We start from the raw sequence: 14,263 nt of genomic DNA, 5'->3' as shown, positions 1-14,263 counted from the left end.
ACTTGCAAAGAGGACCCCCTGACGACCACAGCCTAAACCTGGCGCAACGAGTACTGGAAATGGAAAAGAAAATTGATACACTTATGGAACTCTTTTTCAAATGCTTAGAAAATAACAAAAACCTGACCACAGCACACCCCATGTCCTCCTAAACTTCTAAGTTCCTCGCAAAATAAGTAGCACCATGACATTAAATATAAACAACACACATACTATCAATACCCTTAAAATAGGGTATTGGAACTCATGCGGAGTTACCAATAAAAGAGACGAACTAGAAGCTTACATAAAAAAAGAGGGTATCCAGATCATGCTGGTAACAGAAACCAAGCTAGAACGAAATTCTACTATGCTTAACTTCGAAGGCTTCCACACCTACCTCGCCCAAAACCCAACAGCACACAGAAAAGGCGGCACGGCCACCATTATCAGCCAAACTGTCCGACACACTTGTCTAAATCCCATCGAAACAGACTTTATACAAAGTGCTCCCATAGCCCTAATCCCCTCAAATGGCATCCGAGCAAATATGACAATTGTTGCCCCAATCTATTGCCCGCCAGTTTATAAATGGACCCATGAAAATTTCCACAAACTCTTCAGCCACTTTGAAACGCTGCTGGATGGCAAGTCCAACTTTATCCTCAGCGGTGACTGGAACAGCAAGCATAGATGTTGGGGAAACTACTCTTCCTGCGCAAGGGGTAGGTCACTAATGCAAGCAATCATGGCAAACAAACTCCTTGACGTAGTTGCCACCGGACAAGCCACCCATTTCCCTTTTGACAGAAGAAAACAGCCATCCGCCCTCGACTTCGCTATATGCAAGGGCCTCCGCAGACGAATCACAAGGACTTTCTCCTCCGATGACCTCAGTTCTGATCACCTCCCGATCCAAATTATCCTTGATCTAGAAGAAGCAAACCTACAACTCAAAAAGGTAAGCAATTCTATATTAAAAAGGAACACAAACATGGAAAAATTCAAGAGAATTCTGGAAGATAAAATGCTGCTAAATACGGAGATACGGACTGGACAAGATATCGATGACTGCATTGATATCTTTCTCAACAACATAAAAACTGCAGCCAACGAAGCCACCCCCAAAAACCGCCCCTTTAACAACCCAAGGGAAAACTCCCGAAGAAGGGAAAATAATCTCAGTCTGGACGAAGCTAGCACTCGGCTTCTAGATGAAAAAAAGGAATTAAACAGGATTCTTAGAGCAGCAGGAACGGAAGAGGCTAAAAAATGGTTCAATTCAGCGCAAAACAAGCTGGCAAAAGAAATAAGAAAACTCAGAACAAGCCAAATTAACAATGAACTACAGCTCATCGACACAACAGACAGATATAGAATGCAGAAACTATGGAAATGGACCAACAATGTCAAAAAACAGCCGCAACCCATCTGGCCACTAAAAAAGGACGATGACTGCATAAGTACGAGGACAGCCAGCCCCTGGACCAGAACGCTTGATGAAAGAGCCGAAGCCTTCGCCTCCCACCTGGAATCGCGTTTTAAAGCAAACCTTAGAAACAGCATTGAGGACAGGGAAATCATCAAAAAAGAACTGGACAAAGTTAAGTCACTGAAGCCAAGGATAGAAACGGGCACCAGTGGACTTAAACCTGTCACTCTTGCCGAACTGGACCTGCTGATTAAATCACTAGAATCCAAGAAAGCCCCGGGCGCCGACAACATTAGCAATAAAGTCATAAGTAACCTTCCAAAAAAAGCCAGGATCTACCTTATCCTTATCTACAATAAAATACTCAATACCGGCCATTTTCCTAAAAAATGGAAGCATGCGTGTATTACTATGATCTTAAAACCCGGAAAATCGCCTTCTCTTCTTAATTCCTACCGACCCATTAGTCTGCTCTCTGGCCTATCCAAAATATTTGAACGCATCATACTAAACCGTCTATACAATATCGAATCCTTTTCTAAAGCAATCCCAAATCACCAATTCGGTTTTAGAAAAGGCCACGGGGCGGAACACCAACTAGCCAGAGTCACACAATTCATCTTAAAAGCCTACGAGGACAAGGAGGTATGCTCAGCCACCTTTCTGGACATCACGGAAGCTTTCGATAGAGTATGGCATGACGGCCTGCTTCTCAAACTTACCAAACTTATCCCTAAACAACTATTCAATGTACTTGAATCATACCTAACAGGCAGGACCTTCCAAGTCAGAATCAACAATGAAACCTGCTCTAGAATCGGCACCATTAATGCCGGGGTGCCCCAAGGTAGTATCCTGGGACCAGTCCTCTACTCTATATACACGTCGGACATGCCATTCCCCATCATTAAAGGATATATCCGCAACATATCACTGCCTGACTACCACCCTAAGAATATTATCCTCGCAACCTATGCAGACGATACGATAATTATCACCCGTTCAAATAATACTCGGTCCGCAATCAACATTAACCAAACATATATAAACAAATTCTGCAGATGGGCAAAAAAATGGGATATTGCAATAAATGGAAAGAAAACAGGCCACGTCTTATTTTCCCTCAAAAACATATCAGAAAATGTTCACACCACCCCTATCGTTGATGGGCAAAGAGCCATCAAACTCTGCAAACACGGCTACCTTGGAGTGATGCTCGACCGCAGGTTGACATTTGGGCCCACCTCATCTTGCTAAAAGGAAAAATCATAGCTGCATATAAAAAATTGGAATGGCTTTTAGGTAAAAACAGCCACCTACCTAAAAGGACAAAACTACTCCTGTGGAAGCAAATTATCTCCCCCATATGGCACTATGCCATTGCGATCTGGGGGTCCCTCACATCAGCCACCCAAACCAAAAAAATACAAACCCTAGAAAACAAACTCATAAGAAGGATCATTAAAGCAAACAGATACACCAAACAATCAACAATTAGGGAAAAGTATAAAATAAAATCTTTCGAAGAAGTATTTGACCAGGCCAGCAAACGATACGCCAACTCCATTGCCGACCATGAAAATCCACTAATAAAAGAACTGCTGACAAAATCCTTTAAGCCCATTAGACTGGCAACAAGTAGAACTAGGTATGCAAATCAATACACAAAATACCTACTGCCCCTCCTACAAAACATCCCAAAGCCTCCTGACGAACCCACGTACAAATCACTATACAGTTACACGGATATAGAGGAATTAGAAATAGTCTCTAAATTAAGGGACGACTATAGACAGACCCTTCCTACTCTTCTTCAACTGGATGACGAAGAAATGGAAGCGAGAGACTGTAAAGCAGAGGAGGAAAGGAAGGAAAGGGAAAAAGAAGAAAGGAAAAAAGCCCTGGAGAAAGGACCACCAGATAGATGGTGCGAATTACTCATAAACAAATTCAGCAAAATGTACAAAAAAGGAATGATCACCAAAGAAAGGGTCATGGAACTAATGCTCGGCCAACCCCCCACAGTGATCAAACTAGTCATCCCTGACTATGAACCTTAACAAACGTCGACACAAACCGCTCCTTAAAAATGCAGCTCATACAACAAAATAGGAATCTATGGCTGAATATTACGTATTTGAAATGCTTAACTGCTCTTTATTCTAAAAAAAAAAAAAACTAAATTGAGGGTATATCCTCTGGTATTTAAGCTTAAAACCAAAGGAAAAGCCTGTCAAAGCAGTTAACACACATCACAAGTTTTCAATCAAGACATGTTCATTATTTAAAATCTACATTAAAGCTATGGATGCGGGCTTTTTCACTGAAACAATAATACCCAAGCGACAGCAAAGTGTCTTCATCTCTATCCTAATAAACTGCGAAACACGGACGAAGTACCCCCTCGACGACTCATCCCTGCTGACCCCGACGAAGCGCATATGAAGGACGTCACCTAATAAGACTAGCAAAGATGTACCCAGAAGCAGACGGACACGCGAAGGATCAACGTGCGGCAAAAACATGACGAAACTAAGTCGACTTATTGCAGCAATTTATGGCTGAATATTACGTATTTGAAATGCTTAACTGCTCTTTATTCTAAAAAAAAAAAAAAAAAAAAAACTAAATTGAGGGTATATCCTCTGGTATTTGGGCTTAAAACCAAAGGAAAAGCCTGTCAAAGCAGTTAACACACATTACAAGTTATCAATCAAGACATGTTCATTACTCAAAATCTACAATAAAGCTATGGATGCGGGCTATTTCACTGAAACAATAATACCCAAGCGACAGCAAAGTGCCCTCATCTCTATCCTAATGACCTGCGAAACACGGACGAAGTACCCCCTCGACGACTCATCCCTGCTGATTCCGACGAAGCGCATATGAAGGATGTCACCTAACAAGACTAGCAAAGATGTATCTAGAAGCAGACGGACACGCGAAGGACCTACGTGCGGCAAAAACATGACGAAACTAAGTCGACTTATTGCAGCAGCGTATGCACAACGTCACTTATCTGAACCTTTTGCCGCAGATCCTTTTGCTGTAGATCCTTTGTAAGGTCCTGAAACAATCAGCGGCAATCTCCCCGAAAGCTGTACTCGATGACAAAAGACGACCCGACTTGGCGTAATGGACAAACCAACTTTTTGACACTAAGAACACAAAAAACAGGCAATGTTTTGACGCAGTTTCCTTATTGGGATTCCCCCACGTTTTTACAGACCATAGGAGTGGTGCCGCCGACCCGGCAAAAGGTCGAAATAGAAACCTCTAAAACTGACTTTTTTCCCTCAGAAATGCAATATTGACGAAATCTCCGTTAAAGATTGTAATAATTTAATCAAAACACATAACAGTGTAATATATAATAATATATATAAAAATGCACAAAATTTTCGATGCCGTCCCCATGTCAAGAAGCACCCTCGATTTTATTGACCCTTGGTGCGGCGCTGCCGACCCGGCAAAAGGTCAAAATCGTGACCCCTGAATTCAACTTTTTTCCCGGTAGCAACTACAATATCCCTGAAAAAGAATAACAAATCAATAAAAGCATAAAACGACGAAATCTACAACTTACCTACTAGACGCAACAGAATACGATGTTTTTGGCACTTAAAACATTAAAAACGTATAATGTTTTGATGCCGTTTCCATGTCGGAATGCCCCCTCGCCCTTCTGAATTCTGGGTGTGGCGCTGCCGGCCCGGCAAAAGGCCAAAATGGTGACCCTCAAATTCGACCTCTTTATAATAGTAGTGGTATAATGAAAATATCCCTGAAAAAGTACAAAATTAACTAACATCAACAGAACACTAAATGTATATACAAACCTACCGACATACACGAACCTCCCCAACGATGCTTCTTATAAATCCATGGCATCGCTTTCCTTCCCAAATCCCACCGGACAAATTTAAAATCCTGGACAATCTGGACCTGCAAAAGAAAAGTCAAAAACTAAAATCAGACAAAACAAAACTAAACACATAGATATACTTATCTAATCCAATTTTCTGCATCCAATTCCATGGACATTTACGAGCGTCGGCCCAAAGCAAAGCATCTTGGCCCGGCGTCCAAAAGATGCCTCCTTTCCCTGGCGAGACGACCCACAGAAGCGACGACCCTGGTGACTCCAAAGCAATGACGACGCTCTCGCCGACACATTGGTGAACTCCAGCTGATGTGCAGCAACTCCCTGGACCCTGGATTAAAACGGCGACGCGGGAATCCACTACGCATTGAAGAACTCCAGCTGAAATGCAGCAACTCCCTGGACCTAGGAAAAAGACGGCGGCGCGGGAATCCACTGCGCTTTGGACCATTTGACGGCTGGAGATGAGACCCATGGGCGGGTTGGCAGCCTCCTGCAAACTAAAACCTAAATTGACGGCGGCGCGGGACCTAAACACGAAAATAAAAACACTGACTACTGGTGAAATTGCTGTAACAAAAATGAATACTCAAACGCAAAATAACGGCCGCTGTGGTGGTAAAAAGTACCACATTTGACAGCCGGCTTAAATTTACACCATGAATACATACCAGAAACGCTGGCCCAACTCTTTTTAAATTGGCGCGCAGCCTGCGGCTCCAAATAACTGGGACAAACAACTCCCTTTCCCCACCGGCAATGACTCCCGAGGCTCGATGCTTCCGTCCTTCTGGCGGGGGCATCTAAAAATAGAAACAATACAAATTTTAAAACTTAAATTAATTGACAAATGCAAATTTCCTAAACCTTTAAAATGTAAACAAACAAAAACCATATGTTAATGTTACCATCCACGCAATGTTTATAAGTAAGAAAATACCAAACCATGTATACTTACCACACCTGTCCAACCCTCACACTCATCCCCACAAATGTACAAATTCAAAAACGAAAATAATTGTACCTAGATATTGCACTCTGTGTAATCACAGGCAAATAAATGCGTGGATGCGGGGCAGAAATAAATCATTCTGTCTCCGTACTTTCACCAGAAACGTCAAAAAGCACAACGTCACTTATCTGAATTGTTTGCTGCAATTCCTTTGAAATGTCCCAAAACAGCAGCTGCAATCTCTACGAAAGCCATACTTGACGACAAAAGACGACCCGACTGGGCGTAATGGACAAACTAACTTCTTGACACTCATAACACAAAAAACATACAATGTTTTGATTCAGTTTCCTTATTGGGATTCCCCCCCGTTTTTACAGACCCTAGGGGTGGTGCTGCCGACCCGGCAAAAGGTCGAAATCGTAACCTCTATAATTGACTTTTTTCCTCCAGAAATGCAATATCGACAAAATCTCCGTTAAAGATAGAAATACTTTAATCAAAACATAAAACAGAGCACTATATAATAATATATATAAAAATCCACAATGTTTTGATGCCGTCCCTTTTCCAGGAAGCCACTCGATTTTATTGACCCTTGGTGCGGCGCTGCCGACCCGGCAAAAGGTCAAAATCGTGACCCTTGAATTTCGACTTTTTCTGGTAGCAACGATAACACTGACAATATCCCTGAAAAAGAAAAACATATTAATAAAAGCATAAAACTACGCAACCTATTACTTCCCTACTAGGCGCAACGAAAAACGAAGCTTTTGTCACCTAAAACATAAAAATCCTATAATGTTTGGATGCCGTCTCCATGTTGGGGTGCACCCTTGTCCTTCTTAACCCTAGGTGCGCCGCTGCTGACCCGGCAAAAGGTCAATTTCGCGACCCTTGAAATCGACTTTTTTCTGGCAGCAACGGCATACAGACAAAATCCCTGTAAAATCATAAAACAAATTAAAAAAAACAAATTTATAAAAACATAAAATCACGCAACTTACCATTTCCCGACTCGGCGAAATGAAAAACGACGATTTCGGCACCTAAAACATTAAAAACCTAAAATGTTTTGATGCCGTTTCCAAGTTGGGAAGCCCTCTCGTCCTTACGAATTCCAAGTGCGGCGCTGTTGACCCGGCAAAAGGTCAAAATCTTGACCCTTAAATTCCACCTTTTCTTGGTAGCAACGACATACTGACAATATCCCTGAAAAAGAGCAAAATAAACTAACAACAACAGAAAACTAAATGCATTTACAAACTCACTGACAAATACGAACCTCCGACGATGCTCTTTATAAATCCAAGGCAATGCATTCCTTCCCAAATCCCACCGGACAAAAATGAAAAATCCTGGACGAATTGGACCTGCAAAAGAAAAGACAAAACTAAAATCAGACAAAACAAAACTAAACACATAGATATACTTATCTAATCCAATTTTCTGCATCCAATTCCATGGACACTTACGAGCGTCGGCCCAAAGCAAAGCATCTTGGCCCGGCGTCCACAAGATGCCTCCTTTCCCTGGCGAGACGACCCACAGAAGCGATGACCCTGGTGACTCCAAAGCAATGACGACGCTCTCGCCGACACACGATGAACTCCAACTGAAGTGCAGCAACTCCCTGGACCCTGGAATAAGACGGCGACGCGGGAAGCCACTACGCACTGAAGAACTCCAGCTGAAATGCAGCAACTCCCTGGACCTCGGAATAAGACGGCGGCGCGGGAATCCACTGCGATTTGGTCCATTTGAAGGCTGGCGATGAGACCCATGGGCGGGTTGGCAGCCTCCTGCAAATTAAAATCTAAATTGACGGCGGCGCGGGATCTGCACACGAAAATAAAACTCTGACGACTGGTGAAACTGCTGTAACTAAAATGAAAACTCAAACGCAAAACAACGGCCGCTGTGGTGGTAAAAAGTACCACTTTTGACAGCCGGCTAAAATTCCACCATGAATACTTACCAACGCTGGCCCAACTCAAACTCGAAAGTTGCGCGCAGCCTGCGACTGCAAATAACTGGGACAAGCAGCTCCCATTCCCCACCGGCAAAGATTCCTGAGGCTCGGTGCTTCCGTCCTTCTGGCGGGGGTACCTGAAAATATAAATAAAACCAATTTTAAACACAAATAAATTGACTTATGCAAATTGCCTGAAACTCTTAAAAATGTAAACAAACCAAAAACCATATGTTAATGTTACCATCCACGCAATGTTTATAATTAAGAAAATACCAAATCATGTATATTTACCACACCTGTCCAACCCTCACACTCATCCCCAACAATGTACAAATTCAAAATCGAAAATAATTGTACCTAGATATTGCACTCTGTGTAATCACAGGCAAATAAATGCGTGGATGCGGGGCAGAAATCATCATTCTGTCTCCCGTACTTTCACCAGAAAAAAAAAAAAAAAAAAAAAGAAGAGGAGCCATAAAGAAGAACCATAAAGAGGAGCTATAAAGAGGAACCAGAAAGAAGAGCCATAAAGAAGAACACTAACGTCGCAAAGAAGGAAGAACGCAAAAAAGAGGCAAAGAAGGACTAGCAAAGAAAAGGAATTGTACCAAAGGACCCGCCAAAACCAAAGTCAGGGTATTTATACCACAAAAAGTATCGTTCCTTTACATATAGTCAGCAGATATTATGGCCCATGTAATACTCTCTGACGATTCTTCAAATGACGAGGCGCTCTCTCTTTTCTCGAGCCCAGAAAGTCAAAATACCCCTTTCTACCTGGAAATCTCGCCCATGTCCCATAATTCTAACAACTCTCAGTTTAATATCAGTATAATAAACATGAAAAAATCGCCTTCCAACTCTGCAATTAACAGTCTAAAAAACCCTTCCGAGGCTGCTATAAAAATTATAAATTCACTTACATATAAGGGGAAAGAGAATAGAGAAAACAAAAATGCCCAAAAAGACCCGCTCTTCCTTACTAATACTAATAAAGAAACAGCTGGCGCCAAAAGTAGCGTCTCAAATGGGCCAGTGGTTTCCCCTCTTTCTATCACACATACAAATAGGGGGAAAAAATTGACAACAGCTCACAACACCAATGCAGCTGAAATTACTAATACCAACACGGATGACAAAAAGAGCGGCGCTCTTAGAAATTTCCCTTTCCCCACACATGAAGACAACAGCATGGAGAGAAACCTCAGCACATCTACAAAAATTGGCTCTAAAAGCATTTCCCCTCACTCTCTCTCACCTACACACACAAGCAAGGTTATTAACATAAGCACAAACAGCCGCTCAAAAAGTCCCGCGCTTGCAAATGCTGACACACTACATAAACTAGCCAATATATATGACAATAGCAGGGACCACAACCAAGGTGAAACACAACATAAATTTATAACTCGCAATACTTTTTTCCAAAACTTGTATCCTAAACCTGACATTTCCAAACTAAGCTTAAAAAAGAAACCCACCATTCTCGCGGAAACTACAAAAAAGAAAAGCATCTCCCCCCAACTGAAAGGCGCTTCTTTGTGTTCCCCTGTTCAGGCTAATTTAAATTCCAAAGTCACCACTACTCACTCTATGGGTAACATATCTGCATCCAGAACCCTCAACCGGCCTGCAGCCAAGCGGGACCTTTTTAATTCACCCCCCAATAACACGAACGCACTGCCTATGAGTTTTTCGGAAGCGGTGGCCGGAACCGGTCCAGGAATTGTGGCATCCTCTGATCCGGCACCAATTACGAAAACCCCGGGCAAGCGCCCAAATACCAACATGGACATGGATAGCTTTAGCTATAAAACGCCTAATAAAAAAGCATGTGTGCCCACCATCTTTGCGACCCCAAACCCTTTCCCCCCCCTAGCTACCCCCATCTTTAAAAGTAAGGCGGCCAAAAGTATTGTTGAGGAAATAAAAGCCCCCCGCTACCCAGTCGAGAGTGAAAAGGCCACTGCACCCAGCGCACTGGCGCAAACTGAAATTGCCCCCCCTCCCCCTAAAAATTCGGCTACCGAACTGCCCCCTTGGCAAATAGTGCCACAGAGCCGCAGGGCCCCCCCTATTCATATAGAAAATGTTAGGGAAATTGTGCCACTACTGGAAAAGCTAAATTACTCAGCAGGGGTAGACAGTTTTACAACAAAAACGTCTATAGGAAATGGAGTAACTATTCAGGCGAAAGACTTGACTGCACATAGAACAATTAAAGACATACTAGCTAAAAGTGGTATCCCATTCTATTCAAACCAGAATAAATCTGAAAGGGGTTTCAGAGTTGTTATTCGTCACCTGCACCCCTCTACCCCTTGCTCGTGGATCACTAGCGAGCTGCAGAAGCTCGGCCTCCAGACTAAGTTCACAAGGAACATGACAAATCCTGCAACTGGTGGCCCGATGCGGATGCATGAGATAGAAATTGTCTCGGCCGTGGACGGAAGCCACCTTCGGGTCCTCTCCATCAAACAGCTTGGCGGACAAAAAGTGGAAATAGAAAGGAAAAACAGGACGAGGGAACCGGTCCAGTGTTTCAGGTGCCAGGGCTTCAGGCATGCTAGGAACACATGTATGAAGCCCCCAAGGTGCATGAAGTGCGCTGGCCAGCATTGGTCTAGTGAGTGCACTAAGCCAAGATCAACCCCCGCCACCTGTTCAAACTGCCAAGGAAACCACATCAGCGCATATAAGGGGTGCCCTGCCTATAAGGCAGAGAAGCAAAAATTAGCAGTTAATAGAATAGATTTTCACAAAATTAGGACAATAATGGACGCTAAAAGCAACAATAACGAACGGCAGCCCCCCCCCCCTTTCAACAAGACCCCCCGACTACCCTATAGTACCGAAATGGCCGAAGCCCGAAAGGAAGCCGCCAGGAAGTCTGCAATGAACCCGTTCCGGCAAAATGTGAAGGATAGTAGGCCAAACCTACCGCACCTTTCCTCACATGAAGTTGCCATCCAAAAACGCCTAAATAAATGGCGCCGGAGTACAAACAAGGCCTCCACAAATAGCAGGACCAATCCCAAGGTAAAGGCCCCAAATATGACTAGAAACCCAGCGCAAAGGCATCTGGAAAAATTCCAGAACGGGCTTCGAAAGGAACAAAAAAATGTAGAAAAAGCTATGGAGCACAAACAGGGAAAAGACGACAGCCCCCCGACAACGAGTAGAGCTGCTTTGGCAAATCTGAAGCCAAAGATAGTTAAGGAGACAACGCCCTCACCACAAAATATCAACACTCTTCCAGAAAATAGCCAACCCGACGACCCAGTCATTAAACTGGCAAATAGAGTTGACAATCTGGAAAAGAAAATTGATATATTAATGGCCTTAATTATACAAGCAAGAAATCCGGACGAATAAACCTCTTGACGACGTATTCCTGCTGACCCCCACGATGAAGACGTGAAGGATGCCACCCACTAGGACCAGCATAGACGAATCTGGAAGCTGATGGACAGGAGAAGGATCAACGCGCAGCTAAAACATGATGATTTTAAGTCGACTCATTGCAGCAGAGTATGCACAACGTCACTTATCTGAATTTTTTGCTGCAATTCCTTTGAAATGTCCCAAAACAGCAGCTGCAATCTCTCCGAAAGCCATACTCGATGACAAAAGACGACCCGACTTGGCTAAATGGGCAAACCAACTTTTTGACACCTTGAACACAAAAACATGCAATGTTTTGACGCTGTTTCCTTATTGGGATTCCCCCACGTTTTCACAGACCCTAGGAATGGTGCCGCCGACCCGGCAAAAGGCCGAAATAGAAACCGCTAAAACTGACTTTTTTCCCTCAGAAATGCAATATTGACGAAATCTCCGTTAAAGATTGTAATAATTTAATCAAAACATATAACAGTGTAATATATAAAATATATATAAAAATGCACAAAGTTTTGATGCCGTCCCCATGTCAAGAAGCACCCTCGATTTTATTGACCCTTGGTGCGGCGCTGCCGACCCGGCAAAAGGTCAAAATCGTGACCCCTGAATTCAACTTTTTTTCCCGGTAGCAATTATAATATCCCTGAAAAAGAATAACAAATTAATAAAAGCATAAAACGACGAAATCTACAACTCACCTACTAGACGCAACGGAAAACGAAGTTTTGGAAACTAAAACACTAAAAGCGCATAATGTTTTGATGCCATTTCCTTGCTGGGATGCCCATTCGTCCTTCTGAATCCTAAGCGCGGCGCTGCTGACCTGGCAAAAGGTCAAAAGCGTGACCCTTGGATTCGTCTTTTTTCCTGGAAATAACAGTATACTGAAAACATCCTTGAAAAAGAACAAAATAAATTAATAAAAGCGTAAAACCACGCAAATTACTACTTCCCGACTCGACGCAACGAAAAATGATGTTATTGGCACCTAAAACATTAAAAACGTATAATGTTTTGATGCCGTTTCCATGTTGGAATGCCCCCTCGTCCTCCTGAATTCTGGGTGAGGCACTGCCGACCCGGCAAAAGGTCAAAATCATGACCCTTGAATTCGACCTTTTTCCGACAGCAACGAAAACACTGACAATATCCCTGAAAAATAATAACAAATTAATAAAAACATAAAACGACGAAATCTACAACTCACCTGCTAGACGAAATCGAAAAACGAAGTTTTTGACAACTAAAACATTAAAAACGCATAATTTTTTGATGCCGTTTCCATGCTAGGATGCCCCCTCTTCCTTCTGAATCCTAAGCGCGGCGCTGCTGGCCTGGCAAAAGGTCAAAAGCATGACCCCTAAATTCGACTTTTTTCCTGGCAGCAACAGTATACTGTAAACATCCCTGAAAAAAGAACAAAATTAACTAATAAAAGCGTAAACTATGCAAATTCCTACCTCCCGTCTCAGCGCAACGGAAAACGATGTTTTGGCACCTAAAACATTAAAAACGTATAATGTTTTGATGCCGTTTCCAAGTCGGTATGCCCCCTCGCCCTTCTGAATTCTGGGTGTGGCGCTGCCGGCCCGGCAAAAGGTCAAAATTGTGACCCTCAAATTCGACCTTTATAATAGTAGCGGTATAATGAAAATATCCCTGAAAAAGTACATAATTAATTAACAACAACAGAACACTAAATGTATATACAAACCTACTGACATATACGAACCTCCCCAACGATGCTTCTTATAAATCCATGGCATCGCTTTCCTTTTTAAATCCCACCGGACAAATTTAAAATCCTGGACAATCTGGACCTGCAAAAGAAAAGACAAAAACTAAAATCAGACAAAACAAAACTAAACACATAGATATACTTATCTAATCCAATTTTCTGCATCCAATTCCATGGACATTTACGAGCGTCGGCCCAAAGCAAAGCATCTTGGCCCGGCGTCCATAAGATGCCTCCTTTCCCTGGCGAGACGACCCACAGAAGCGACGACCCTGGTGACTCCAAAGCAATGACGACGCTCTCGCCGACACATTGATGAACTCCAGCTGAAGTGCAGAAACTCCCTGGACCCTGGAATAAAACGGCGACGCGGGAATCCACTACGCATTGAAGAACTCCAGCTGAAATGCAGCAACTCCCTGGACCTAGGAATACGACGGCGGCGCGGGAATCCACTGCGCTTTGGACCATTTGACGGCTGGAGATGAGACCCATGGGCGGGTTGGCAGCCTCCTGCAAACTAAAACCTAAATTGACGGCGGCGCGGGATCTAAACACGAAAATAAAAACACTGACGACTGGTGAAATTGCTGTAACAAAAATGAATACTCAAACGCAAAATAACGGCCGCTGTGGTGGTAAAAAGTACCACATTTGACAGCCGGCTTAAATTTACACCATGAATACATACCAGAAACGCTGGCCCAACTCTTTTTAAAATTGGCGCGCAGCCTGCGGCTCCAAATAACTGGGACAAACAACTCCCTTTCCCCACCGGCAAAGACTCCTGAGGCTCGATGCTTCCGTCCTTCTGGCGGGGGCATCTGAAAATAGAAACAATACAAATTTTAAAACTTAAATTAATTGACAAATGCAAATTTCCTAAACCTCTAAAA

At 43.1% G+C, this 14,263-nt stretch overlaps 1 protein-coding gene and 2 long non-coding RNA genes across 6 annotated transcripts; 1 reads left to right on the top strand and 2 right to left on the bottom strand.

Annotated features, from left to right (window-relative positions):
* Positions 1-2,702: 2,702 nt before the first annotated feature.
* On the bottom strand, positions 2,703-5,418 carry LOC120451131. Its single transcript, XR_005616356.1, has 3 exons — positions 5,258-5,418; positions 5,001-5,198; positions 2,703-4,945 (listed from the first exon to the last, which is right to left on the bottom strand). It is a non-coding gene; the product is annotated as an uncharacterized LOC120451131 (long non-coding RNA).
* A 5,050-nt stretch (positions 5,419-10,468) lies between these two features.
* Positions 10,469-11,602, top strand: LOC122756471. Its single transcript, XM_044006263.1, has 2 exons — positions 10,469-11,266; positions 11,324-11,602. Exons 1-2 carry the CDS (start codon positions 10,610-10,612, stop codon positions 11,600-11,602), a joined length of 936 nt encoding a protein of 311 aa, XP_043862198.1. The 5' UTR covers positions 10,469-10,609.
* A 532-nt stretch (positions 11,603-12,134) lies between these two features.
* On the bottom strand, positions 12,135-13,471 carry LOC120451127. Of its 4 annotated transcripts, XR_005616352.2 has the most exons (6): positions 13,362-13,470; positions 13,090-13,288; positions 12,837-13,036; positions 12,579-12,781; positions 12,328-12,524; positions 12,135-12,272 (listed from the first exon to the last, which is right to left on the bottom strand). It is a non-coding gene; the product is annotated as an uncharacterized LOC120451127 (long non-coding RNA). The 4 variants fall into 4 exon arrangements; XR_005616353.1 differs by having other exon boundaries at positions 12,332-12,781; positions 13,362-13,471; XR_005616350.2 differs by having other exon boundaries at positions 12,328-12,781.
* Between the last annotated feature and the right edge of the window lie 792 nt (positions 13,472-14,263).

The sequence above is a fragment of the Drosophila santomea genome, chromosome 3R, assembly GCF_016746245.2.
Source record: "Drosophila santomea strain STO CAGO 1482 chromosome 3R, Prin_Dsan_1.1, whole genome shotgun sequence".
NCBI lineage: Eukaryota > Metazoa > Arthropoda > Insecta > Diptera > Drosophilidae > Drosophila > Drosophila santomea.
The sequence above is the reverse complement of the archived record's forward strand: the minus strand, read 5'-3'. Positions and strand labels throughout refer to the sequence as shown.

Coding starts and splice junctions, on each gene's coding strand:
- LOC122756471 (XM_044006263.1), top strand. CDS start 10,610: ATGACAAATCCTGCAACTGGTGGCCCGATGCGGATGCATGAGATAGAA. Junction 11,267..11,323: donor ATAGCAGGACCAATCCCAAG/GTAAAGGCCCCA, acceptor GAAAAATTCCAG/AACGGGCTTCGAAAGGAACA.